Source organism: Puntigrus tetrazona, chromosome 10, assembly GCF_018831695.1.
Source record: "Puntigrus tetrazona isolate hp1 chromosome 10, ASM1883169v1, whole genome shotgun sequence".
Taxonomy (NCBI): domain Eukaryota; kingdom Metazoa; phylum Chordata; class Actinopteri; order Cypriniformes; family Cyprinidae; genus Puntigrus; species Puntigrus tetrazona.
Genome location: NC_056708.1, coordinates 14026463 through 14051728, shown reverse-complemented (window position 1 = coordinate 14051728; position 25266 = coordinate 14026463). Strand labels below are relative to the sequence as shown.

General features: G+C 40.2%; 4 protein-coding genes and 1 pseudogene across 4 annotated transcripts; all 5 read left to right on the top strand.

Annotated features, from left to right (window-relative positions):
- The first annotated feature begins 2692 nt into the window (after window positions 1-2692).
- LOC122352434 lies at window positions 2693-5576 on the top strand (annotated as a pseudogene).
- Window positions 5577-5676: 100 nt separating this feature from the next.
- LOC122352433 (olfactory receptor 1L4-like) lies at window positions 5677-8042 on the top strand. Its single transcript, XM_043249849.1, has 2 exons — window positions 5677-5710; window positions 7036-8042. Exon 2 carries the CDS (start codon window positions 7041-7043, stop codon window positions 8040-8042), a length of 1002 nt encoding a protein of 333 aa, XP_043105784.1. The 5' UTR covers window positions 5677-5710; window positions 7036-7040.
- A 7362-nt stretch (window positions 8043-15404) lies between these two features.
- On the top strand, window positions 15405-16394 carry LOC122352432 (olfactory receptor 24-like). Its single transcript, XM_043249848.1, has one exon. The coding sequence runs from the start codon at window positions 15405-15407 to the stop codon at window positions 16392-16394; it is 990 nt and encodes a 329-aa protein (XP_043105783.1).
- A 4179-nt stretch (window positions 16395-20573) lies between these two features.
- LOC122352431 (olfactory receptor 1M1-like) lies at window positions 20574-21578 on the top strand. Its single transcript, XM_043249847.1, has one exon. It carries the CDS (start codon window positions 20574-20576, stop codon window positions 21576-21578), a length of 1005 nt encoding a protein of 334 aa, XP_043105782.1.
- Window positions 21579-24045: 2467 nt separating this feature from the next.
- LOC122353045 (olfactory receptor 1468-like) lies at window positions 24046-25044 on the top strand. The gene has a single exon (XM_043250877.1). It carries the CDS (start codon window positions 24046-24048, stop codon window positions 25042-25044), a length of 999 nt encoding a protein of 332 aa, XP_043106812.1.
- Window positions 25045-25266: the final 222 nt, after the last annotated feature.

Here is a 25266-nt window from a genome sequence, read left to right as displayed (position 1 = left end):
AAGCCCGCTGGTTCCGCCCAGCCGTCCCGTTAGCCCGCTGGTTCCGCCCAGCCGTCCCGTTAGCCCGCTGGTTCCGCCCAGCCGTCCCGTTAGCTCGCTGGTTCCGCCCAGCCGTCCCGTTCCTGTGCCCGCGCCGCGTGCGCTCTGTCCCGCTTCTGTGCCCGCGCGCGCGTGCGTTCTGTCCCGTTCCTGTGCCCGCGCCACGTGCGTTCTGTCCCGTTCCTGTGCCCGCGCCACGTGCGTTCTGTCCCGTTCCTGTGCCCGCGCCACGTGCGTTCTGTCCCGTTCCTGTGCCCGCGCCGCGTGCGTTCTCTGTCCCGTTCCTGTGCCCGCGCCACGTCGCGCTCCTCCAGTGCCCGCGCCCGCGTCGCTCCCTCCTCCAGTGCCCGCGCCGCGTCGCTCCTCCAGTGCCGGCGCCACGTCGCTCCTCCAGTGCCCGCGCCACGTGCGCTCCTCCAGTGCCCGCGCCCGTGCGCTCCCTCCAGTGCCCGCGCCCGTGCGCTCCTCCAGTGCCCGCCGCGTGCGCGCTCCTCCTCCAGTGCCCGCGCCACGTGCGCTCCCTCCAGTGCCGCCTCAAGTTCTCCCACCCTCCCACCCTTGCCATATACCATATCGATGGATCCCAGCAGCCCCGCGCTCATCCTCAGCTCACCATCCGGGCTCGCCCACGGGTCTGCCGGTCTCCATCGCCGTCGAGGGTGGACGATCCCTCGCCTCACCGTCCTGCCTCCGAGACCCAGACTCCTCCTCGGCTCGTAGACCCGTCGGCTCCCCCTGGGCTCCTAGCTCCCTCCTCTACACCGTGGTCCGTCAGTCCACCAGCTCCACCAGGCTCCATCGTCCCTCCGGCTCCGCCTTGGTCTGTCGTCGACCATCCGTCGCCTCGGGATTCCTCTCCTCCGGCTTCGCCTCGTCACTCCATCCCACCGGCTCTGTCAGGCTCCTCCTTCCCTCCAGCTTCACCTCAGTCCTCAGTCGCTCTGGCTCCGCCGCGTCCTTCCCGTCCCCCGTCTCCGTGTCAGTCGCCGAAGCCTGCGGCGTCACCTTGGACCTCCAGCGCCTCGACGTCACCCTGGCTCTTCGGCTCTCCGTCTCCACCTCAGTCTCCTCCACCATCTGCTCCGCCGCCGTCGGTCGGCCCCATGGAGTCGATGGCTGCTCCTCCTCCATGGCGCCTCCCTCCGTCGGCTCCACCTTGGACCACCATAGCTGGGCTCTGGATCTCCTCCTACTCCGGACTCCTCCTGTCTCCTTCCTGGCTCCTCCCTCCGTCGGCTCCACCTTGGACCACCATAGCTGGGCTCTGGATCTCCTCCTGCTCCGGACTCCTCCTGTCTCCTTCCTGGCTCCTTCCCCCATCTACACCTCCTTGGACCCTTCTGCCTTCTGCCTGCCCCATCCTGGCGATCCGTCCTCCACCAGAACCTCCTCCCAAGACCCGGTATCCCCAAATCCTAGTCATTTTGGTTTTTGTTTGTTTTTGTTTGTTACCCTTTCGGTGCGAGGACGCACCTTCCGGGAGGGGGGGGTAATGTCACGTTCTCTGGACTCTTTGTTTATTGTTTTCATCTTGTGCCATGTGCTCCCTGTGCCCTGCCTTCCCTCTGTGTTGATTTGTATTATTGTCTGCAGCTGTGTCGTATTAATTTAGTCAATTACCACGTGTATTTAAGTCCTGTGTTTTCAGTTCTGTTTGTCCGAGCGTCGAGGTCCTTACCGAATGTCTTCACCTGTGTTTATCCTGCCTGTTCGACCTGCCTGCCTGCCTGCCTGCCTGTCTGTATATCCTTTATTTTGCCATTTTGGAATTAAACCCTTTTATTTTCATTTAATCTTGTTGTGTGCTCTCGTGCTTACCACACAATCGTGACACATATATTCATATTTCATATGCTTCATATTTCTGTTGGTGGTTTAATTGCTAAACATTACATTTACAGGCTGTTCAAATATGCATCATAATTCACACTCATGTTATTGTTCTGAATATCAGCTTCTGTGTGATTTCATTCAGCACAATCGTGTAGACTGATGTGTGATACATTATTATTATTTTTATTTTTATGTATGATACATTATTATTATTTACTCCTTACCATAGAAAAGTGTTATGACGTACCACAATGAAACCATCGGGACATTTCCTATGAAGCCTAGCATATATGTATTTTGTATTGGCGTTCATAAATAAGAAATTGCTCTCTTTGGCTTATGACAGACTGGATGCTATTTGCTTTCCTTTAAGGTACAATGCCATTGTAACCAAACTAGCAATGTTTCTGGTCAGAGGGGTGATACTGAGTTTTTCTGTGATGTTTTTTCAGTATTTGTAGGTTTGTTGAATAGACTCTCCTTTTGTGGATCTAATGTGCTTATAGTTATTTTTGTGATTTTCACCCTGTCTATAAGATAAGAGAGAAAGAGAGAGAGAGAGAGAGAGAGAGAGATCTGAAAATCTGTACACTATACATTAAAATCTGTATACTGTACATAGTGTATGTGTTTTACTGCAGTGACGGTTTTGTTATTTGGTAAAATGTATTATTTCAAAGAAGTTCCAAACATGTTGTCTATAAAACTGTATGATTGGAAATTAAATGATTACTTGAATATTCTCTGTTATTTTCTGTTATATTTCTCTGTTAACAGTTCTTCATTAAAGGTGACACTAAAAAGTCAAATAACAGGCATCATGAGCTCCATGCAGTCCTCTACAAACTCCTCTGCAAATGTGACTTTTGTTCGTCCTGCTACATTTTTCATCAATGGTTTTTCTAATGTTCCACATGTGAAATACTACTATATGTTCTTGTCTTTAGTGTATGTTGTGACTGTTTTGGGAAATTCATTTATCATGTCTATGATTTATTTGGCCCGTAGACTCCACACAGCCAAATATATTGCTGTTTTTCATCTGGCTCTTTCTGACCTGTGTGGAAGCTCAGCATTGATTCCAAAAGTCATGGACACATTTTTATTTGGCCACCAGATTGTTTCATATGAAGCATGTTTGGCAAATATGTTTTTTGTGTATCATTTAATGATAACCTCAATTTTTGACACTGCTTGTCTTGGCTTATGACAGACTGGTAGCTATTTGTTTTCCTCTGCGGTATCATGCCATTGTAACCAAAACAGCCATGTTTCTGATCATAGGGGTGATGTGGACTTTTTTCAGTAATATATATTTCTGTACTTGTAAGTTTGGTGAATAGACTCTCTCTTGTGGATCTAATGTGATTGATAGTTATTTTTGTGATCAAGGCCTTATAAGGCCCTATAAAATAGCTTGTAATGATAATTCTATAAATATGATGATGGGAAAAATTAGCTTTGGTCTCCTCATGTGCACACCACTCATACTGATCATCATTTCATATTTCTGCATTGCTTTGGCTCTGGTGAACATTGCTCATGGAGCTGACCGGATCAAAGCCATGAAAACGTGCACCTCTCATCTCATGTTGGTGGCAACTGGATATCTCCCCCTTATAAGCAATAATATAGCATCCTTAACAACATCTATTGATGCAAAGACCCGAATAATAAACAATTCTTTGAGACAGGTAATACCATCTATGTTAAATCCCATAATATACACTCAAAAGACAGAGGAGGACATGCAATCCATAAAACAACTGTACAAACATGAAACTAAAAATAAAAATAAAAATAAAAATAAAACAATAATTACAATAACAATGATAATCTCCATGCTTATCAGCTATGAACATTCAGAATGCATCTACTACAATAAACTTCACTTATATTGCATGTTTGATACTGTGTTTAAACCTCTTGGCTGAAACATAGTATCCTGAACATAGAACATTGAAACCTGTATCCTGAACCTTAAATCTAAGCTGCTTTGTGTTTCCTTTCTTTGCTCAGCAGAATATGCAAATAATTTTAGTCAAGATTCTATAAAACATGTTTCAGCACATAATTCTCCTTAGAATGTAATGAAGTTTAATCAAATTGTCAAAATAACTATAACAAAGGCTTTACAAATGCTTCTTTATCTTGGTTTTTTTTTTACCACCATGAACTGAAAACTTCACACTCTATATAGATGTCCACTTCCTGGGAGGCATAAGACAGTTGTTTGGTTTCAGCGATCTAGAGAGAAAAACTCTATTTTAACACTGGATATCTGTCACAAAATGGTTGCAAATAAGAATGAGGTGAGCATATAAGCACACAAATTTAGTTTTATTCATACAATCTTAAAACTAGACATAGGAACTGAATAACCAGGTTACACTCAACAAGAACTGACAATGAAAAAAAGAAACACAGAGCTTAACCTTAACACAGGTGCAGACATTAATAAATGAGTAACTAAGTCAAGGAAAATCAAAACACGAAAAGTAGAACAGGACAAACACATGACATCAGACCACAAAAGTCCCCCCTCCCCACCAAAAGACACGTCCTTGTGCCTCATAAAAACTAAAGTCCAAAGAGGAGGGATGTTGGAGACTGGTGGCATGGAGCTGGTGAGAGGCATGAACAAGGAGGAGGCAGAGTGGATGCAGAGGGGAGGGTAAAACTCCCATCATAATAGCAAGGACATAGACCCATGTCAGTACAGAGCAGGGAGATGTGGAGCCCAACCAGGGAGATAACAGACTGAGATGGTCCAAAAAGAAATGGATACCCAGGCAGAGCTGAGGAGACACCAAGTGTCTGGAGAGAAAAGGCAAAACTGCAAACTTGTGGAACAGAGGTAGAGACAAAGGCTTGGCAGCCCTGGGTGAAACTAGTGCGACCAAGGACCGAGTGGAAGACCACTATGAAGACAAATAGACCTCTGATCATTGTGCAGCCTCAACTCTCTGTTGTCTCAACTCAACTCAACTCAACTCAACTCAACTCTGTGTTGTCTCAACTCACCTCAAGTCTCTCTATGTCTGCCCCACAGTTTAACTGATCATACAAGTAACCTTCTCAGATGGAGTGAAATTTTTGGCCCGCCCATAGAAGAAAGTGAGCCTTCATAATGCATGAGATCACATACCTTCCTGGTGGTTGGTATATGCTACCAGTGCTGCGTTGTCTGTTCAAATAAGGACATTATAGTCTTTTACAAACATCCAAAATTTCTAGTTTATATGCCACATCACATTTGTCCATCTGCTGAATGCTGGTCTGCCGTCACAAAGGCTCCTCAGCCATTTAGGCCACTGACCACTCTGCCTATTCTGATCCCCTGAATGTCCATACAATGCGTGAAAGTCACCTTTCACGGCCAGAAACTGCCCCAGTGGTTCCTCCTCCTTCACTACCCTTGGTGACTGGCTCATTCTAGCTCAGTCCCGGGCTCAGTTGTGCAGGGACCTGGTGATACAGCACAGGTTTGGACAAGCCCTCAAATGCAATGGCAGATCAACTGCCTGGAGTTGCTGGCAGTACGTCTCACCCTAGGCCGTCTCAAGAACTGCCTTCAAAGCAGGCATGTACTTGTCCACACAACACATCAACCGTTGCGTACAACAACCGACAAGGTGGTCTGCCTTCCTGTCACATGTCGCAACTTGCCTGCCATCTCCTCCTGTGGGGTCGGAAGCTTCTGAGGCCCATTCGCGCCATTCACATTCGGGGTGTATGCAACCAGGCAGACCATGAGTTGTCGCAAGCTGCACTACCCGGAGAATGGAGACGCCATCCTCAGGTTCAGCTGATTTGGGAGCGTTTCGGAGTCACTCAGGTAGACTCCGGAAACCTCCCATTGCCAGTTGTTTTTCTCCCTGACCGAGGGAACACTGGCATAGATGCACTGGCACACAGCTGGCCGCGGGGCCTTCACAAGTATGCGTTCCCCCCAGTGAGCCTTCTGTGCAAAGGGAGAACGAGGAGCAGGTCCTGCTAGTAGCACCCTACTGGCCTACAAAGACCTGGTTTGCAGAACTTATGCTCCTCAGGACGACCCCTCCTTGGCCGATTTCTCTGAGAAAGAACCTTTTGACTCAGAGGCAGGGCACCCTTTTTCACCCCGCGTCCAGACCTCAGGAAACGGTCCCTTGACAGCATTTCTTCAGCAAGGCCTATGCCTTGAAGTGGAGCCTGTTCGTCGAGTGGTGTTCTTCTCAAGGAGAAGACCCCCGGAATTACCTGATCAGAGTCGGGCTTACTTTAAGTTTTCCTCCACCCTTAAAGTCTATGTGGCCACGATTGCTCCAAATCACGACCCCAAAGATGGGAAGTCTGTGGGTAGACATTGCCTGATCATCAACGTTCCCGAGGGGGGCCAGGAGATTAAATGCCCAACGGCCCCCCACGGTATCCTCTTGGGACCTTTCTGTAGTGCTGAGAGCACTGCAGCAGGCTCCATTTGATCCTTTGCCAGCAGTTGAGCTGAAATTCTTGTCAATGAAGACGCTGCTTCTACTTCATCAACATTGGCCTCCATCAAGAGGGTAGGGGACCTGCAGGCTTTTTTGGTCTGCGAAAAAGCTGGCTTCTTGTGATTGCGCCCCGGCCTACGCCGATAGACTGAGGGGGCTTGCGGGCTCCCACAGGACACTGGAAGAGGTAGCGTCCATGGCGTTTTGGTAGGGATCCCTATTCATCAGTTGTCTGACGTGACTCAGGGTGACTGAGTGAAAGGGAATGTCTCGTTTATGTATCTTCAATTGGATTTTTTAGATACACTCAAAGTAGATTGGTCTCCCGAAGCGAGATCCCAATTTGTCAGTCATCCGACATGACGTCTCCATTCCCTTCTTCAGGGAACGAGAGTAAAATACGTAACCGAGATGTTCTATAGAGAAAAAGGTCCCAAACTCAAGAGAATAATACAACTATATATTAGCGGATGGCTGGTGAATTAGAGAGGGTTCTAGTTTGAAAAAGGTAAAGTATAAACCATTTCTGTTTAATGATTTTACTGAAATATTATTAGTTTAATAAGGTTATATTAAAGACCATTCAAACATGTTTGTGAAAATTAAATTATTATTTGAATATTCTGCATTTTTGATTGATTTTCTACAACAGTTCTTCATCACAGGTGACAAAAAAAACAGACAAGAGGTAACATGAGCTCCATGCAGTCAAACTCCTCTGCAAATGTGACTTTTGTTCGTCCTGCTACATTTTTCCTCATGGGCTTTTCTAACATACCACATGTGAAATACTACTATGTCTTCTTGTCTTTAGTGTATGTTGTGACTGTTTTAGGGAATTCATTTATCATGTGTATCATTTATTCAATCCGCAGACTCCACACAGCCAAATATATAGCTGTTTTTCATTTAGCCCTTTCTGATCTGTGTGGAAGCTCAGCTTTGATTCCAAAAGTCATGGACACATTTTTATTTGAGCACCAATTTGTTTCATATGAAGCATGTTTTGCATACATGTTTTTTGTATATCATTTCATGAATCTCCAGTCTTTGACACTGCTTGTTTTGGCTTATGACAGGTTAGTAGCAATTTGTTTTCCTCTGCGGTATCATGTCATTGTAACCAAACCAGCCATGTTTCTGATCCTAGGGGTGATGTGGATATTTTCTGTGACACATTTTTCTGTACTTGTAGTTTTGGTGAATAGACTCTACTTTTGTAGTTCTAATGTGGTTAATAGTTATTTTTGTGATCATCGCCCTGTCTATAGACTAGCCTGTAATGATAATTCTATGAATATTTTGATAGGAAAAATTACCTTTGGTCTCCTGATTTGCACACCACTCATACTGATCATCATCACATATTTCTGCATTGCTCTGGCTTTGCTTAAGATTGCTCACGGAGCTGACCGGATCAAAGCCATGAAAACCTGCACCTCTCATCTCATGTTGGTGGCGATCAGTTATCTCCCAATAATAAGCAATAATATTTCATCTATAACAACATATTCTGATCCGAACGCCGGGATAATTAACACTTCTCTGACACAGACAATGCCACCTATGCTGAATCCCATCATATACACTCTAAAGACAGAGGAGGTCATGCAATCCGTAAAAGACCTGTACAAACGACGCAAGGTGAACACTATTAAAGAAAGAAGGATGAAATGCAGGAGTAATAAAACATAATATTTACAGGTTTAATCTTGCCATTTATCAGTTGTGTTCAAGTTTGATTTGGTTTGTAATTGTAACAGATATTGTGCTGTAAACACACTGAACATTGTTAAAATTTCTGAGCTGAAACCTAGTAAAGCTTCTTTGTTATTCTTTCTTTTTTTGATGAAAGATGTAAAGGTTGAAAATATTTTTTTAAATGAAGTGTTCTTCATTTATTTCTGATTTTATTAAACTCTTAATTTGGCTTAATGTGTGAATATCTCTTTTTTTGTGTGACGATGCAGTGTTATTTCAGATTCTAATTGTTCTATTTGATTCTAAACCCTCTACTAATCCCCTCTTGTCCTTTTTAAACAATCTGATTTCTTGGTAGAGGAGTTAGTTAGTGCTTTTAATAGCTCTTGTAGAGATAATTTAGATATTGTATCTCGAAGTAGAAAGCTGAAAACTGAAAATGAAGAAATTTAAAGAAATTGGAAAGAAGTGGAAAAAAGATAAACTTAGTAATAAACTTAGTGTTTAAGCAAAGTAAGGAACTCATGTTTCTCTGAATTGATTACTAGACAGGGACATAATCCAAGAATACTTTTTAAATCTATTAATTCTATTATAGGTCCAGATATTTTAGCTATTATTAACTGCTCTTTGTCTTCTGACATTTTTCCATTGTGCTTTAAACATGCTACTATTTGTCACTATAAAAGAAGGCTTCTTTAGATCCTTCTAATTTAAGTAATTTAGGCCTGCTTCTAAGCTTGTATTTTATTAAAGAGCTTAGAAAAAGTTGTGTTAATGCAACTGATTTTGTTTATGAATAATAATCAAATGTGTGAAAAATTCCAGTCTGCCTTCCGTTCCGAACACAGCACTGAAACTACTCTGGTTTAGTTCTTTAATGACCTTCTGTTTGTAGCCGATGCTGGCTTGTACTCAATTTTGCAACTCAAGCTTGCAATTTAGGTATAATTTTTGATTTAGAAATGTCTTTGATGTTCAGGTACAGTCTTGTTTTGCACAAATGAGGAAACTAACAAAGATGAAGGTTATAACTTTTTTATGCAGACTTGGAAAAGGTCATTCATGCTTTCATCTCTTCCAGACTTGATTAATGTAAGGCACTTTATTCTGAAATTAGTAAGAGCCTTTTCCAGCCTAGCAGCAGCATTTTGCTCATTCAAAAAGCTGCTGCTAGGCTTTTAACTAAGAAAAGGTTGCTCTTCATTGGTTGCCCATGAAGGTTCTGGCTCCTGCTTATATTTGCAATCTATTATTTCCTTTATGAGCTGGATTGTTGCTTAAGATCCTCTGGTAGTTCTGGTAGTCCTATTGATGGTTCCAAAATCTTAAAAAGCCTGGAAACATTAGGCACACATTTAACATTCCTATACCTACAAAAAAGTCTCTTCGGTTGGTTGTGCATCTTTTTCTTCCATACTTTTTCCTTCCAACCAACCTTTTGTTAACATGCTTGGATACAGCACTCTGTGAACGGCCAGCTTCTTTGGCAATGAATGTTTGTGGCTTACCCTCCTTATGAAGGGTGTCAATGATTGTCTTCTGGACAACTATCAATTCAGCAGTCTTTCCCATGGTTTTGTAGCCCACTGAACCAAGCTGATAAACCATTTTTAAGGCTCAGGAAAACTGTGCAGGTGTTTGTAACCCAGGTTAAAATTCAACCGAGAATATATATATTATTAATATTTATCAGTATGCACTTAAATAATATATTAGTGTTGCACAAAATAATATTTGTTTTCTATACATTTAATCTGTTTTATTTAAACCTGTTTCAATTTTACCTAGAGTTTTGGTCCATTATCCAGTGTTCAAACTGTAGTTGGTTAATCTGGGTAAAAAGAGTAACTGCAGCAGCCTGTTACAGTTGTGGCGAGCCAGCCAGAAAAGCAGCGACACTTGTCATTTTGTAGATCCGAAACCTAAAAGAAAAAGGAAAACTAGCAAATTTGAAATAGTGCAAGTAGCGTCAACATGGAAATCATTGAGCTTGAGAGGGTCAACATTGAAAACTTAGAGGACTGACAACATCCTACAATGCATCAACATCCTACAATGCATCAATGCATCAATGCATTCAGATTAAGAGTGTTCTCAGGCAAAATTCCTCAGCTGATTATGACACCTAGCGGAACAGTGTAGATTTAATTCTTTAGGACCCTGCAGTGTCTGACTTAAGTCGGTCTAGGAAGATCTTAGATAGCTTGCTGCCACCAGCTTAAAAAATTGTCAAGCAGTTAGGTGCAAAAGCCTTACCTTCTGCTTACCTTAATATCCTGGATTCAGCTTTTGCTACTGTGGAAGATGGAGATGATCTAAGTTCCTCAATATGCCGCAGAACGCAGGTGAAAAGCCTTCTTTGTATTTGCAGCGGCTGCACACTAACCTTCAAAAAGGGATGAAAAGAGGGGGTATTCCTGCTGATGAAGCCGACCGGCAAAACCTCTGAAACAGTTTTGTCGTGGTTGTTGGGATGACACCCTGATAGCAACCCTTCAGCTTGAACATAAAAGGAGTATACCACCACCATTTCCTGAGTTACTCATGCAGTTGTGCAGTGAGGAGAACAAACATTTTGCTAAGTCAAATGCAACAACATCTTGGCACGCAAAGACGAAAAGCTAGTTCCCATCTTCTCACCACAAACTCTCTTGATCTGGACCAAAATGAAACGTCAGAAGGAGCTGAAATTACTGAACTGAAAAAAGCTAGTTTCCAAGCTTCAGTGCCAGCTTGTTAAACAGAAGGGTAGACAGACAGGTGTGTTGCCATCAGCCAATGTTCTCCTTGAGCTCAAGCAACAAGTTGCAGAACTCCAAAGTGAGCTGGCAAAACTCAAAGCTCTAATGTACCAAAGTCAAAGAACAATTTAGACAAAATGAAGCAAACTGGCTTGTGGCCTCCAAGAGGAAATCCTTTTAGTGCTACTGTTCAGTTGGTCTTCCTAAAAGGTTAATCGACATGAAGTGTACTGCTCAAGTGAACATTGAAGGTAACTCTTGTCCTAGTTTGCTTGACACAGGTCTCAAGTAACAACCCTCTCTCAGTCCTTCTATGAGCAGAATTTGTCCAACTTATCCATAACATCCTTGGAAAACCTGTTAGAGATAGAAGCTGCAAATGGTCAAACAATTCCTTACCTGGGGTACGTTGAAGTAAGGGTTTCATTCCCCAAGGATTTTCTTGGGTCTGATGTCGAAGTGTCCACTCTAGCTCTGGTCGTGCCGGAAAATGGTGGTACTGCTCAATCTAAGGTGTTAATTGGCACAAACATTTTGGATCTTGTATATGATAAACATCTAGCAGCTGATGATTCAGTTTCCCAAGCCATCCCATTTGGCTACAGGGCAGTAATTAAGACCATTGAATACAGACGCCAGCAGAAAGTCAATAGCAGCATTGGGAGACTGAGAGTTCCTTATATAACCCCTACTGTTGTTCCTACAGGTCAAAATGTCGTCATTGAAGGAGTTGTGAGTGAACATGGGCATGTGGGTTGTGATGGAGCCTCCTTCTTTTGTCCCTTTTCCTGGAGGACTGTTAGTTGCCAGCTGTTTAGTTAACCTACTGCAACACCCATCACTAAGGTCCCAGTTGTGTTAAGGAACGAAACTGAACATGATGTCGTCATTCCTGGCAATAGTGTTGTTGCGGACATACATGCTCTCCAAAAAGTAATGTCAAATGTCACACCAAATTGTGAAGTCTGATAGCTCACAGTCAAATATTCATATGAAAAATGCTGAAGATCTCTGTTTTGATTTTGGTGATTCCTGTATCGTCCTGGCAGTAGCAATATTAATGCAGATGCACTTTCAAGATGCCCCCATGGTGATTATTCAATATCACAAAAGGAGCAAGATCGGATTCGTCAGTTTAGTTTGTGTCACTCACCTGAAATGGATAATTCCATTGTGGTTTCTACTGATGCGGTCCAGGCGATCTTCAACAAGCATTCAATGTGTCAAGGTGATGACAGTGACTGCATCCCTTATAAACTTACCAACTAGTCCTTCCTCCTGACTTAAGAGCCATGGCTATGGAGAGTGTACATGACAACATGGGTCATATGAGAATAGAGCGGACCCTTGATCTCATCTGGTCTTGATTTTATTGGCCCACAATGACAATGGATGTTGAAACCAAAGTTAAGACCTGCTATTGCTGTGTATGTAGAAAGGCCTTGTCAGAAAGAGCAGCACCTCTGGTGAACATCCAAGTCACCCGGCCACTCGAATTAGTGTACATGGATTTCTTATCGTTAGAGCCTGACCGTAGCAATACCAAGGATATCTTGGTAAAAAAAGACTTCTTTACCATCGCTGTTCTCACCCCAAACCAAAAGGCCTGAACCGTTGCCAAGAGAGTGTGGGAGAACTTTATAGTTCATTATGGTGTACCTGAAAAGCTCCACAGTGACCAAGGGCCTGACTTTGAGTCCAAGACAATAAAAGAACTATGCTACATTGCTGGAATTTTAAAAGGTGAGGACTACACCGTACCACCCAAGAGGTAACCCAGTCGAACGTTCAACCGCACCCTGTTAGGAATGTTGGGAACCTTGAAAGATGAAGAGAAAGTGCACTGGAAAGATTTTGTAAAACCCCTTGTGCACGCCTATAACTGCACAAAGCATGAAACAACAGGTTTTACACCTGTGATGGGAGGAGCCAACGACAGACACAGTGGGCGTGGCGTCAGGCCTCGGAGAGGCTTTTTATTAAAAGAAAAGGTACAAAATAAAGTGTAAATAAATGGGGGAACTGGTGTCCTCATCATGCTGCAGGGGAAGTGCAGGTCAGGTAGTGCTCCAAGGGGAAAGGTCCAGGTAAGGGGCGGAGTCCGGCGGCCGCACACGCTCCCCTCTCTGGTCCAGGGTGCGAGGGGCGGCGGCTTCTTCCGCGGCATCTCCATCGCTTCTTTACTCCGGTCGGCAGAGTTGAAAGGGATAAACAGCTCGGCATTCTGGCCTGTCAGTGGTACATGAGTGCCGGAAACCCCCGGGACTACGGTGTCCGACAACGCGCTTCTCTGGCTGCATGGTGAGTTCATTCGTGCACCCTTCCTGGACCCACGAGGACACCAGCGTGCATGCACAGGGGAAGAGACCGGTCTCTCGAGGAGAGGCGCGCTTGGTATTTAACGGTGGCGGTGGTGACGAGATTCAATTCACTTCAGGTGTGCCTCGTCACACGCCGCCAGACCTAACCAATACCACGCCCCTCCTCTTGGACATGCCCACTCCCGTCGGGAGCCTGGTGAAGGGCGGCGAATAAAGGACGGGGTGATGATGACAATAAAGGGGAGGAGCAACCAACTCGTCACACACCGTACAAACTTATGTTCAGACGGCAACCAAGACTGCCAGTGGATCTGATATTTAACACCCCAGTGAACTGTGAATGACCTAGGTTTCATTCTCAGTATGTGCAGTCATTGAAAACTCACCTGCAAGAAAGCTACAAACTAGCTCAGAAGAATGCAGCAAAAAACGCAGAAAGAAGCAAAGCCTGTTTTGATCGCAGGGTGACAAGAGTCTTCTCTGGAAGAGAGTGACAGTGTGCTGGTCAGAAATGTGATGCTAAGTGGGAAACACAAACTGGCCAACTAGACGGAGTCAAGATGTAAGGGATGAGGGATGTTCATAGGACTACCAAAGTTCTGAGGAGACTGATTATGTTCCTCAAATCACTGATGTACCAGTTGTTACTTCAGAAAGTTTTGTCTGGGAGTACAATGTCATAAGAGTTCAAACTACAAACCTGAAACCGAAAACCTACCTGATTCAACATCTGTCCACAACATTGAACTGGAAGGTGAAGATGTTTAGAATCTGAATGGAATCAGTGATCCACCTGAAACCCAATACTTGAGTACTGCACACTTACCTGAGGCTGGATCTTCATCCGGAAATGCAGAACCTAAAAAAGGAAAACCTGAGGGAAGAAGACTTCTTACGTCAAGTAGAGCAGCCTTCGCTGGTACCCGAGGAAACAAAAATAAATCAAAACATTAACACGCATACAATACCAGAAGAGGACACCTTACCGGATGTCTCGCAACAAAGAAGCAGACCAGAGTCTGTTGAAAGTGAATCAGAAATGAAAGTCAGCTAAGAAGGTCTAAAAGTGAAGCACAAGTCAAAAAGGCTGACTTACCCATGAATGGGAAATCCAATGATATCCATGTTCTTGTTCCAGGGATTGAACACAGCTTTTGTGGAGTCACTTGCAAAACATCCCCGATCTTTTAGACACTCTAATCCCCAAGTCTTAGTAAACAGCCATGCAAAGGGACTTGCATAGACTTAAGGGGGGAGGGTGTAACCCAGGTTAAAATTCAACCAAGAATATATATTATTAATATGTGTCAGTATGTATATATTAGTGTTGAACAAAATTATATTTGTTTTCTAAAAAACAATTATATATGTCTTCAATTATAGATGTATATTTCTCCCCTTTTTCTGGTATAAAAAAACCATCACAGTGGTTTTTCATTATGAGGGAAACCAATGTAGTAGTCATGAGACTTGCTTGGTTGATTATATACGAAAGCATTGTGGTTAATGCAAAAAAGACGGTAACAGTACCTATGCTAATCAATACGATTAAATTTGTGCATAATGAGCTAATTGTTGAAAAACGATTGTTGAAATAGTGGTTTGGACTATAAAAGAGTTTTGATTCTGAATCGTTTTCTCATTCATGAAAAGTGGAATTCACTGATCATCATCAAAAGGATAACTCACTTTACATGTAAAAGAGGACACAGACGCAAATGTATTAAGTTATGAATGTTATAGAAAAAGTGATTTGTACTTCAAACACATATTTATGTGATTCAGTGTACTGATCTATTCATTTATTCAGTTTTGTTATTCAAGTAATCTTTGTTGCTGAAAGAAAGATAACACAACCAATACAAAATGACCCATAGACCACAGCATGAGTCCTGTCTTCAATTTTATATGTATATTTCTCCCCTTTTTCAGGGGTGTAACATTAATAGTTATGCTCTATGGACAGTAGCACTGCTTTTTTTCCATGCATGAATAGATATTTCTGCCCCTTCATTCTCAAATCTACAGAGAAAAATGTCCTCAAGGGAATAATCTAACTATATATTTGCGGATGGCTGGTGAATTAGAGATGGTTCCAGTTTGAAAAAGGTAAAGTATAAACCATTTCTATCTAATGATTTTACTGAAACATTATAGTTCAATACGGTTATATTAAAGACCAGTTAAACATGTTTGTGAAAATGAAATTATTATTTGAATATTCTGTATTTTTGAGTGTATTTCTACAACAGTTCTTCATCACAGGTGACAAAAAACAGACAAGAGGTATCATGAACTTCTCTGCAAATGTGACCTTTGTTCGTCCTACTACATTTTTTCTAATTGGCTTTTCTAATGTTCCACATGTGAAATACTACTATGCCTTCTTGTCTTTAGTGTATGTTGTGACTGTTTTAGGGAATTCATTTATCATGTTAATTATTTATTTGGTCCGTAGACTCCACACAGCCAAATACATTGCTGTTTTTCATCTCTCCCTTTCTGACCTGTGTCAAAGCTCAGCTTTGATTCCAAAAGTCATGGATATATTTTTATTTCAGCACCAGTTTGTTTCATATGAAGCATGTTTGGCAAATATGTTTTTTGTGTATCATTTTATGAATCTCCAGTCTTTGACACTGCTTGTCTTGGCTTATGACAGACTGGTAGCTATTTGTTTTCCTCTGCGGTATCATGTCATTGTAACCAAACCAGCCATGTTTCTGATCATAGGGGTGATGTGGATATTTTCTGTGACACATTTTTCTGTACTTGTAGGTTTGGTGAATAGACTCTCCTTTTGTGGTTCTAATGTGCTCAACAGTTATTTTTGTGATCATCGCCCTGTATATAGACTAGCATGTAATGATAATTCTATGAATATTCTAATGGGAAGAATTAGCTTTGGTCTCCTGATTTGCACACCACTCATACTGATCATCATCACATATTTCTGCATTGCTCTGGCTTTACTTAAGATTGCTCACGGAGCTGACCGGATCAAAGCCATGAAAACCTGCACCTCTCATCTCATGTTGGTGGCAATTGGTTATGTCCCACTTATGAGCAATAATATTGCATCTATAACAACATATTCTGATCAGAACGCCGGGATGATTAACGCTTCCCTTACACAGACAATACCACCTATGCTGAATCCCATCATATACACTCTAAAGACAGAGGAGGTCATGCAATCTATTAAAGAACTGTACAAACGATGCAAAGTGAACACTATAATTGACTATAAAATGAAATCCAGGAGTAAAACAACTTCATAATTACAGCAGGTTTAATCTCACTGTTTATCAGCTGTGAAGAAGTCTAGTTTTGTAATTTAAACAGATATTTTGCTGTATACAGGCTGAATATTTTCCAAATCTGTGGGCTGAAAACCTAGTAAAGCTTCTTTGTGATTCCTTCCTTTTTTTAAAGAAGTGGTCAGCTTTGTACTTAATCATTTTAGATTAATAGTAAGTAAATGTTTCTAAATATTCTTCAGTTGTATTTATCATTAGTGCTGCAGTACTTTTGGACAGTTAACAAGTTCTTGTGTATGTTTAATATGTTTTCTGTTTGGTGCACTATTACTAATTGTCACTATTCTATGCTATGTGACACTGTGCCACAGACTATGCCACAGACAAAGTAATGCAGGGATGTGCGTCAGTCAACTAAATACATTAAAAGTAATCCTTAAATTGGACCTTGTTTATTTAATAAATTCAATATAGAATAAACAGTTACTGAATATAAAGCATCCTATTTAATAACAGTTATTTACTAAATATTATTTACATGACAGGAATGCAGGACACAGCAAACAGTTGTATATATGTATAACGGCCTTCTTAATGCACAACCTTAATTTAAAAAGGTATTTTAAAACAGATTTTCCCAAATATACAAGAACTGTGTTAAAATATAATGATAATAACCTGTATTGTTAACTTATTTCATGCAGTGTTAATATCTATGTAGTTTTTGCCCGTGTTGTGTCTCACTAAAGAAAAGCTTCCAACCACATTTAACCACAGACACACAAAAGCGTCTGTGTAAAATGAATATACAGTAAGTGTGATCTTCAGTTTGAGCTATTTCAAATTCAGTGAAAACAAGAGAAGTGTGCTGAATTTTATTTATCATCAGCTGATTTCAAAATAAAAGACTGCAATAGTGACAGATTGAAGATTCAAAACCAAACTGTATTTCTTTCTTCCACTGAACACAAAGTAAGAATTTGGGTAACCAAACAGTTTCTGGTCTTCAAAAAACCTTCTTTTGGAACAAATAGAGGGTGATTAAATGACAAAATCTTAATTTAGGGTCATCTATTGTTTGAATGGAAAAATTTTTGTTCTAGGTTTCAAACCAGTCATGTTTCTGATCATAGGATTTATGTGGATTATTTCTGTGACATTTCTTTCTGTATTTGTAGATTCTATGACCAATGTGCTTGAGACTTATTTTAGTGCTTGTGTCGCCCTATTTTTAAACTAGCCTGTAATGACACTTCTCTAATTATTTTGTTGGTTAAAATGTGCTAGTCATCTGATTTTTACACCGCTGATATTTATTTGGTTCTGCTTAAGATGGCACTGACCAAAGCTATAAAAACCTGCACCTCACATCTCATGTTGATAGCAATCAGTTATCTCCCACTTATAAGCAATAATATTGCATCTATAACAACATATTCTGATCTGATCTAGTCATATAAGCTCAACACAGGAGGTCATGCAATCCATAAAGAGACTGTACAAACAACACCCTTGATCCAAGGCAAGTTTGTTTGCTCATAATAATCCCCACCACAGTAAAATAAATTAAGTATGATTTTAATTACATCAAAAAAGCATCGCCATTCTTCGATAGCGGATTTCATGGATAGGAGTTGCTTGTTACCAAAAAATTATTTCTTTCTGCTGCAGTGAGTTTTTGGAAAAAGAAAGTACAAGGGTGGAGTTTTCTTGTCTTGGTAGATCTCTCAGAAAAAAATGGCTCTGATCCAACTGTCTGATGCATCAACCTCTACTATGAATGGCAGATCAGGGTCTGGATGTTTTAAGATGGGGGCTGACGTACATTTTTAAAGTCTTTACTAGTCTCTTGAGTCCACTTCAACTTGGCGGGCTTTTCCTGATAAATCGTCTGTAGAAGTTAGCAAACCCCAATCTGTAAACCTGTAGCTCAAGGCTTGGGTCCATTCTGTCATGGCCTTGACCTTGAGTTCATCCATTTTTACTCCATGATGACTGATTTGGTATCCTAAAAACAAGATTTTACTCACGTGTAATTCACACTTCTCTGCCTTGACATATAGACAGATGACCTGAGAGGACTGTCCTGACATGGGTTATATGCTCGGTCTCTGTCTTGGAGTAGGATATTATCTATGTAGGCAATGACAAACTGGTTGATAATAGATTGAAACGCAGCGGGTGACTTAGCGAGCCCATACGGCATGACCTGGTATTCATAGTGCCCTCTGGTGGTGAGAAAGTCTTCCATTCATCACCGTCCTTGATCCAAATTAAGTTATATGCGCTTCTCAAATCAAGTTTGGTATAGATGGTAGCCTCACTCAACTGTTCTAATGCAGATGGAGCTAGAGGAAGTGGGTAGTGGAACTTTACCGTGACGTTGTTGAGCCGCTAGACCACCGTCCCTCTTTTCGAAGAAGCAGTTTGCGGTGGCTGGTGAGGTTGAAGGACAGATGAAACTGGATTTAAGTGCCTCTGAAATGTACTCGTCCATTGCCTGACTCTCTGTTCTGGATAGTGGGTAAACCTTGCTCTTGGGTGACATGGCATTAGGAAGGAGATCCTGATCGGTGAGGTGATAACTTGGTGGCTTGAGCCTTACTAAAGACTTCAAGGAGATCATGGTAGCAAGAAGGAATGGTTACAGCCTGATTGGTGTCTGGACTCTCTATGCTAGTGGTAAAACAGGATATGGACTTCTTGGGGATACACGGGGCATGACAGAAAGGAGACCAGTTGAGTAGTTCACTGTGGTGGCATGAAATATTGGGGTTGTCAGCCGAGAGCCATGGGAATCCTAGAATTACTTTATGCTTGGGCAAGTCTACAACATAGAGGGAAATGAATTATTGATGAAGAAGACCTACTTGCAGAGTGAGGGTTTGGGTTTGGTTCAAGATTCCTTTTCCTATGAGGGTATCATTTATGGCTTTGATCTGGATCGGGGGATTGCAGGGCTGTTGAGTCGGGATGTTGAATTTTGACACAAAGCCCTGGTCTATTAGGTTTAAGGCAGCCCCCGAATCTATAATCACTGTTAGGTTAAGGGAGAGTGCATTCATCCTTACTGTTATGGGTAAAGTGCGGTTTCTATTAGAGAACAAAGAAAAGTGTTTGATATTCACCCTGGGCGCTGGTAGGCTTTGATGACCTGTTGAACGGCAGTAGAAACAGTCGGTAACACAAAGGCAGTCAGAGATATCAACAAGTTCAGGGGAAATCCAAAAGGCAATGGTCATACACGTGGCAGGTAATCAGAGACAATAGGTAGAATGCTTGGTAAGGCAGTAGAACTGGCAATACTTTGCATCGGACACATGGAGGGCCTCTGGTTATAAAGCCTTCAAACAGGAAATGAAGGTAGAGTGAGCAGAGGGGTGAAGGCTCCCTCCTCTGGCGTTGCGTTAAACACGCCATAACCCTGCTTTGACTTTGGTTATTGTCTAGTTTTGTTCTTTGACCTGGTTTCTGTCTTCCCTTTGATTATGTTAGTTCACCTGTGTCCTGTTATTTATCCTTGCTTGGTCTGTGTATTAAAATGTCTGTTCGGTTTTGGTTTGTCAGTTATTATTGTTGGACACATTTGCTTTGCTGTATTGAACTTTTCCTATATTTTCTGTTAGTTTCTCTGAGGATTGTGGAAAGACTGTATATTGGATCTCCTCTGTGTCCCCATGACAAAGCACCCCATGACAATTTATCCTTTACCATAATAATTTCTGACAACATACAATTGTCCCCCTTTAATTCAGCCATAATTAACATAATACCATTAGTTTGATGCTAACAATGATTCTCTGTGAACAGTATTATTCTTATTTTTCAAGCTTGAGGTTAAAGGGGCAGCAATATCTATTTAGGTCTATAGAGAGAAGGGTACTGAACTCGAGAGAGTAATCTAACTATAAATTTGTCTGATGGATGGTAAATAAAAGAGATGGTTCCAGCTCAGAGAAGGTAAAAAACACGTGTTCCTATAGTTTCTTTCTAATGATTTTACTGAAAGAATATTTTATTATTAGTTTAATAAAATAATATAAAATAACATTCAAATATGTTTATGCAAAAAAGCACTGTGACTGGTAATGAAATAATTAGTTTATGAATAATTAGTTTTTCTAGTTCAATATGTTGTTGAATGCTTTTCTGTGGCTTTCTCTAATTACAGGTGACATAAAATATCTGACAACAGGCATCATGAGCTCCATACAGTCAGACTCCTCTGCAAATGTGACCTTTGTCCGTCCTGCTACATTTTTTATCAATGGCTTTTTTAATATTCCACATGCAAAATACTACTATGTGTTCCTGTCTTTAGTGTATGTTGTGACTGTTTTAGGCAATTCATTTATCATGTGCATTATATATTTGTCTCACAGACTCCACACAGCCAAATATATTGCTGTTTTTCATCTGGCCCTTTCTGATCTGTGTGGAAGCTCAGCTTTGATTCCAAAAGTCATTGACACATTTTTATTCGAGCACCAGGACATTTCATATGAAGCCTGCTTGATATATATGTTTTTTGTTTATCATTTCATGAATCTCCAATCTTTGACACTACTTGTCTTGGCTTATGACAGACTGGTTGCTATTTGTTTTCCACTACGGTATCATGCCATTGTAACCAAACCGGCCATGTTTCTGATCATAGGGGTGATGTGGATTTTTTCTTTGACATTTTTTTCTGTACTTGTAGGTTTGGTGAATAGACTTTCTTTCTGTGGATCCTATGTGCTTGATAGTTATTTTTGTGATCATGGCCCTATCTATAGAATAGCTTGTAATGATAATTCTATGAATATTTTGTTGGGTAAAATTTGCTTTAGTCTTCTGATTTTTACACCACTGATATTGATCTTCATTTCATATTTCTGCATTGCTCTGCTTTTGTCTAAGGTTCCCAATGGCGTTGACCATATTAAGGCCATAAAAACCTGTACCTCCCATCTAATGTTGGTGGCAATTTTTTATATCCCGATTTTAAGCAATAATATTGCATCGATAATAACACCTTTGCATCCAAACGCTCGAATAATTAACAATTCTCTGACACAGACAATGCCACCTATGCTGAATCCCATCATATACACTCTGAAGACAGAGGAGGTCATGCAATCCATAAAACACCTGTACAAACGACGCAAGGTAAACACAACCACAGAAACAAGAGTGAAATGCAGCCGGAGAATCGAAAAATAATACTTATATAGTATTTATAGATGTAATCTCACTGTTTATCAGTTGTGAGCAAGTTTGTTTTTTCTGTAGTAATAACTAGTAAAGCTGATTTGTGATTCCTTACCTTTTTTTTGAAGAACAACAATTCAGTGAAGATTCTAAATTCTGAATGCAGTATTCACCTTTTCATTTTATTATTTTAGGTTAACAGTAAATCAAAAGAAAGAAAAAAAACACACACACACAAACAACATTTGAGTTATATAAAAAATATTTTAATAATGTTGTTCTGAATTATAAATAGTTGGATTTGTGAGAGTAGCTACAGCTAGTTTTTTTTTTATATGCACTGTGCATGTGTAATATCTTTACTATTTTGTGCAATCACTAATTCTCACTATTCTGTGCTAAATGTCACATACTAGGCGTTTAATGATGTTCACCACAGTCCATATAACAAGTGCCTCAGTGAACTAAATTGATTAAAAGTAATCCTTAAATTATACTTCATTATTCATTATTATACTACATGTTTATTTAACAAAACTAATGTAATAAAAAAAAGCAGCTATGTACACTCTGCACACAATAGTCAATACAGTGCCTTACAACAGCAATGTCCCTGTCTCTGTCAACTGCACCCCCTAATGGCAAGCTTTGAGTTTAATACATGAGCTACTTGTACAGTACATATTTCTTCTCTCCCATTTGGCTTCCTTGAGTAAGAATTGGAAAGAAAAATAAGAAAAAAATGAGAAGTTTTTAGGAGAAATTTAACTGCTTACTATCTACTACATGCAATCTGTTGTACTGTACTGTATAATACTATATAGATGTGCAGTTACTGTTTTTTTATCTTTAGGGACAAGGGATGATCTATAAACTATGCAGGAGAATGATCTACTATATATATTTATCTGATGACTGGTGAAATAATGAGATGGTAGCAACTTTGTACAAGGTGGTGTAAAATAATGTGTTTTCTTTCTTCTGTTTCTCTGCATAGTGATTTTACTGACTTGTATTAAATATGATCAGTATGATTACATCATTCAAGACCATTCAAAATTTTGATTAACGCAATGCGATTTTATATTAAATTATTACATAAACATGCTTTTGAGCAGATTTCAATTACAGGGTTTTATTTAATAGGAGGGATATAAAGTCAGACAACATGCTCTATGCTCTTGATGCCTCATAAATCCAATTAAAAAAAATTGTTGAGCATTCTAGAAAGTTTGTTCACTTACTTTACATGTACTCAATACTTGGTAGGGGCTCCTTTTGCTTTAATTACTGCCTCAATTCGGCGTGGCATGGAGGAGATCAGTTTGTGGCACTGCTGAGGTGGTACGATAACTCATCTGCATTTTATGAACTCTTGTTTCTCCTTTTCCTCTTGACAAGGGTGTCAATGATTGTCTTCTGGAAAACTGTCAGACCAGCAGTCTTCCCCATGATTGTGTAGCCCAGTGAACCAAACTGAACAACCTTTGCGGATGTTTTGAGTTGATTAGCTCATTGGCATGAATTGGTCACAATTGATCACAATTAAAAGAACCAAAGACTTAAATTACTTCAGTCTGTGTGCTCTGGAATCATTTAATACACAAGTAAATGAACTTTTCCATGACATTCTAATTTATTAAGATGCACCTGTATGTACTGGAAAACATAGAAGGTTCCAACACAATACATAAATAAAAATAAAAAAATATAAAAATAAATCACACACACACACACACACCTGAAACAGTGTATATATATATATAAAGAATTTTTTTTTTAAATATTATTTTTTCTTTTCTGGTTCACCTCTCCGAAGATAAGTAAAGAAAAGTAAAAAAAGGATAAGATAAGAATTAAAATGGCATAAATGGAAAATAATTATTTAAATAAATTTATGGCATGATATCTGATTAGTATATGACATTGTAAATCCCTATATTTTTGAACTTTGCAGATAGATGAATACTTTTTTAACCCTGGAACTTGGTTGATATATTTCTGACAATAATATTTTAGTTGTACTGTAATCATTATTAGTCTCTATTATCATGCATAGGTCAATACATTTTATTGTATGTTTTTTTTAATCACAGCTTGTAAAGATTACTCCTGCCCTTTTTCCTGAAATCTGTAGGGAGAAGGGTTGATCCAGAAACTAAAATCCCAAGATCATGAGAATAGCCTAATATAAATATGTGTGACAGCTGAAAGAAAAATAATTGTGTGGCAGTATTGTAGAAGGTAGAGTATAAACCATGTGTGTCTTCTTTTTCTTCTTTATTTTAGTCACTCAATCATTGTTGAATGTGTTTTGTGTTTTAAAAAGAAAATCATTTGTATCTATGTATTTACTATGACAGGAAATTATTTAAATATTTCTTGCAATTTCTTGAGTATGTTCCTTCATCTTTAACAATTATTTCTCGTTTAACTGTTCTTCATCACAGGTGACACAAAAAGTCAGACAACAGGAATCATGAGCTCCATGCAGTCAGACTCCTCTGCAAATGTGACTTTTGTTCGTCCTGCTACGTTTTTCCTTAATGGTTTTTCTAATGTTCCACATGTGAAATACTACTATGTTTTCCTGTCTTTAGTGTATGTTGTGACTGTTTTAGGAAATTCATTTATCATGTGTATCATTTATTTGGCCCGTAGACTCCACACAGCCAAATACATTGGAGTTTTTCATCTGGCTCTTTCTGATCTGTGTGGAAGCTCGGTTTTAATTCCCAATATCATTGACACATTTTTGTTTGGGCACCATGACATTTCGTATGAATTTTGCTTTGTGAGTATGTTTTTTGTATATCATTTCATGAATCTCCAGTCTTTGACACTGCTCGCTTTGGCTTATGACAGACTGGTTGCTATTTGTTTTCCTCTGCGGTATCATGCCATTGTAACCAAACCAGCCATGTTTCTGATTATAGGGCTGATGTGGATCGTGTCTGCAATATATTTTTCTGTACATGTGGGTTTGCTGAATAGACTTTCTATTTGTAGTTCTAATGTAGTTAATAGTTATTTTTGTGATTATGGCCCTGTCTGTAGATTAGCTTGTAATGATAATTCCCTAAACTTACTGATGGGAAAAATTTGCTTTGGTTTCCTGATTTGCTTGCCTCCAGTACTGATCATCATCTCATATTTCTGCATTGCTCTGGCTCTATTTAAGATTGCTCATGGTGTTGACAGGATCAAAGCTATAAAAACCTGCACCTCACATCTTTTGTTGGTGGCAGTTTTTTATCTTCCACTTTTAAGCAATAATATTGCAGCTGCCACAACACCGATCCATCCAAACGCCCGGATAATTAACAATTCTTTGACTCAAATTATTCCACCTATGCTGAATCCCATCATATACACTCTAAAGACAGAGGAGGTCATGCAATCCATCAAAGAAATGTACAAACGCAGCAAGGTAACTACAACAACAGAAAGAAATATGAAATTCTGTGTAAGGAACTAAAAAATATTGTATGAAATTGACATGCTAATATAATTAGGCAGCGGCTATTTGCAATTAGATGCTATTGACACTAAGTGAAAATAGCATATTTTCTAAGCATAGATGCTATTTACACTAAATCCAAATAGCGATGGATTCTATTTATACTGTTCGAAAATAGCAGCTTATGTAAGTGCAAATAGCATTTTTCGCTATACTACTTATTGAAAGTGGCAAACATCT